This window comes from Nelumbo lutea, chromosome 2 (genome assembly GCF_056320005.1).
Source record: "Nelumbo lutea isolate HS-2025 chromosome 2, American lotus-T2T, whole genome shotgun sequence".
Lineage (NCBI taxonomy): Eukaryota > Viridiplantae > Streptophyta > Magnoliopsida > Proteales > Nelumbonaceae > Nelumbo > Nelumbo lutea.
Window position 1 is genome coordinate 99,604,639 of NC_142685.1, and position 3,465 is coordinate 99,608,103.

The window sequence follows — 3,465 nt, forward strand, 5'->3', positions numbered from 1 at the left end:
TGGCCCAATCCAAGGCTTGGGATGCATAAAGCACACAATCATGAATCATCTTTTCCGTCATTCTAGTCTCATTTTTTAGCTGTTCTTTTCAACGCATAAACAATTAAATTCTTTTCCATTTATAAAACAATTTATCTAAAAGCCAACTATATATTGTTAACAAAGAACTCAACTCTCATTATATTATATTCCTGATCCTACTAAGTACACTAAGATCTAGAGTGCAATTACATTCTAATCACCTAAATCTGCAACACATTTCTCATACTACCCTAATGCCTAGCTAATGAATGTTCACTTGGATTGGAGTTGAAGCCTCATCATCATTAACGATTATGCTGTGTATCCCAGACGGCAGAAGGCTGTAACCATTTCTCTCTACCACCATCAAACTCTTACAAGCATTGAAGACAAACTTCACATTCTGGGTCTGTCCCTTTGGCACAAAGACCCTCTCAAACCCTATCACCTGCTTGGAATGAGTCCTTGCGACGCCTCTGGGAGGCCTCGAGTATACGATCACCACATCACTTCCATCGACGCTTCCTGTGTTTCTGACCTCAACATCCACCTCAAACTCAAACTGCTTGTCGCAGCTCATGTCACTAACAAGAACAGCAGCGCATTGGGGCGTAGTATATTCCCCTTCCTCGTAGCTGAGGTCACGGCAGTATTGTCGACTGTTCAATTTGACATCAATAGAGTACACTTTAGTTGTTACTTGATGCATGAACTGAGTGTAGCTCAGGCCATAACCAAATGGGTAGACGGTGGAGCCATTGTAGAATTTGTAAGTTCTTCCTGGGTAACCCAGCTCATCATCAGGCCTTAGTTGCATGGATGTCAAAGGTAGCTGGTCTACATAATCAGCAGGGTACCATGTAACTGGTAGCTTTCCGCCTAATAAATTAACAAACAGAACAGAAAGTTAATCAGATAATGAAATAAATGAGCATGGTCAGAGAAGGTAATCGACTAATTAATCAGAATTAAATTAATTACCAGGGTTGTATTTTCCATAAACAACATCAGCAATGGCACGTCCACCTTCTTGGCCAGGATAACCAACCCAGAGAATGGCTTTGATTTTAGGGTTGTCCTTAGCAAACGAAATGTCAATAGTACCAGAAGCCATGACCACCAAAATAACTGGTCCTTTGGCAACATTTGCAACCTCATTCACCAAATGGGTCTGGTGTCCAGGAAGGAAGAAGTCGACCCGGTCTCTACCCTCTGCTTCAATTGACAAATCCAACCCGACAAAAATTATGGTTGCATCTGCATTCTTTGCTAAATCCATGGCTGGGGTCATCAAGCTGCCGCTAGCGCAAGCAACATCAGCACATCCCATTGCATATTGAACTTTAGCAAATGCAGAGAAACCATCAATGGGAGAGATGTATCTGCACGCATGTGGCCCAACCATCAATGGGAGAGATGAATCGCCAGACTGATACAATTTTAGACCACATCGATTCCTTACCAGCATAGTTTCCAATCATGACTTCGGTAGCATTTGCATGTGGCCCAACCAAAGCAAGATTTTTGAAGGTATTGGAGCTCAGAGGCAAGGTGGCGTTGTCATTCTTGAGCAGAACAATTCCTTCCCTGGCTGCCTGAGCTGCAAGCTCAATGTGGACATCGGCACAGATATCGTCCTTTCCAAGAGATTTGAAAGAAGGGCTGCCATCAAAGTAACCAACTCTCATGAGCAAAACATAGAGATTGATCAAAGCCTTGTCTATGTCTGCCTCCTTGATTCTTCCTATTTTTGTTGCGTTCAAAGTGTAGTTGGAGTAGTATGACAAGTATGGCCATCCACAGTCCAAATCCAAGCCTGAAATTCCAAGTAGTGATCATACTAATTAAACACTAGATCGACCATTAAAAAGAAAAGAAAAAGAGATCTAATATTCGGTAAAATCAGAAACTAATGTAAGATCTTGCCTGCTTTCATAGCTTGAGCAACACCACCCTCAGGTGAATCGCCGAGCCATTTGTTGTTTTCAACAATCACTTGGACTGAATCACAATCTGACACGATGTAGCTTCAAGAAATAATCAATTTTTAGTCTAATAATCTTACTGCAACTACTCCATTAAAATGAAATCATCATTAAAGTAGAGAAATCTCAGTACCCGCGTAGACCCCAATCTCCTCTGATGGTTTCCTTCAGGAGCCTTGGATCAGCACAAGCAGGGATGCCATTAATCTTGTTGAAGGAGCACATAACACAACTAGCATCTCCTTCCTTGACGCACATCTCAAAGGGACGCAAAAATGTTTCCAACATATCTTGCTCGGCAACCTTTCACAAAAGAAAAGCAAAAACAAATCAAACAAACCATAACTTTACCAAAAATCGTATCTCAGTTCATAAAAACTAAGTCAAAATGAATTAATTCTTACGTACCCTTGCATCAAAACCTCTGCGATCAACTCCATACCAGTGGTCAACATCATAAGCAGCATAATGCTTACAACATGAAGAGACCTTCAGAGGCCTAGAGTTCAAATCCTTTGGGTTTTCCTGTCCCTCGATGTCTTGCAAACCTCTAACGTAGTTCACTGCGTAAGTACCCACAACAAACGGATCTTCTCCTGGTGTCTCCATCACTCTTCCCCATCTTGGATCCCTTATCACATTAATGTTTGGACTCCAGTAAGTCAATCCAGCACGACCCAAGTTGTACAGAGCTCTTGCCTCCGTCGAGACAACCTGAAATGGCCATTGAAACATGAATTGATTGAGATTTTTCTAAACCGAGAAGAGGAGAGAATATTCTTACTAGTTTTTATATATTTGTTACCTGGCCAATGTTCTTCCACAGTGATGCATTGAAAGATGCAGCGCTGAGAATAACAGTGGGAAAGCTTGTTCCTCCGGGAACAGCCTGATCAAAGTGGGTAGCACGACCTGAGCTGGTAACTCCATGGAGAGCCTCAGACCACCATTCGTAACTGGGTAGGCCAAGCCTAGGGACCCCGGCTGCACTGTTTCCGAGTTGTTGCGTCTTCTCAGATAGGCTCATTCTATCTACCAAGTCCTTAGCCCTTGCCTCCAGTGGGAGGGATTTGTTGCAGAACACGAAGTTTGAGACATCCAATCCTAAGTCGGACAATCTCGATGGGTCACAGACGTATGTGAAGTTATTCAGATAAACAGGAAAATCTGTTGCAGAAACACAGGAAAGGAGAAAGAAGGCTAGGAAAAATGAGGAGGGAGCCATGTCGAGAATCCCAACTCCGTCTCTACAAGCTTTAATTGAATTTGGAGAGTCAAATTTATTGGGAAACTCTATAGGAATTATCTGTTTTTTTTTTTTTTTTTTTTGTTAAAAAATTTTCACAAGTTTCTGTAAATCCTATCTTATTTTATCTTAACTAATTATATTGAAATTCTTTAGAGAGATTATCGCTGCCTTCTCCAAAAATACCGCTGAGAGATTTATCCCCATCACATT

The 3,465-nt window shown here is 41.6% G+C and overlaps 1 protein-coding gene across 1 annotated transcript; it reads right to left on the minus strand.

The window, feature by feature from the left end:
• Window positions 1-283: 283 nt before the first annotated feature.
• LOC148872282 (putative beta-D-xylosidase 2) lies at window positions 284-3,033 on the minus strand. The gene is made up of 7 exons (XM_088973404.1): window positions 2,812-3,033; window positions 2,415-2,720; window positions 2,140-2,309; window positions 1,948-2,048; window positions 1,471-1,837; window positions 1,003-1,403; window positions 284-900 (listed from the first exon to the last, which is right to left on the minus strand). Exons 1-7 carry the CDS (start codon window positions 3,031-3,033, stop codon window positions 284-286), a joined length of 2,184 nt encoding a protein of 727 aa, XP_088829530.1.
• Window positions 3,034-3,465: the final 432 nt, after the last annotated feature.

Bases quoted from the DNA above. Each gene is read 5' to 3' on its own strand.
- LOC148872282 (XM_088973404.1), bottom strand. From the start codon at position 3,033: ATGAGCCTATCTGAGAAGACGCAACAACTCGGAAACAGTGCAGCCGGG. The intron at 2,721-2,811 runs GTAACAAATATA...TGGCCATTTCAG, and splicing joins TGTGGAAGAACATTGGCCAG to GTTGTCTCGACGGAGGCAAG. The intron at 2,049-2,139 runs GTACTGAGATTT...TATTTCTTGAAG, and splicing joins GGAGATTGGGGTCTACGCGG to CTACATCGTGTCAGATTGTG.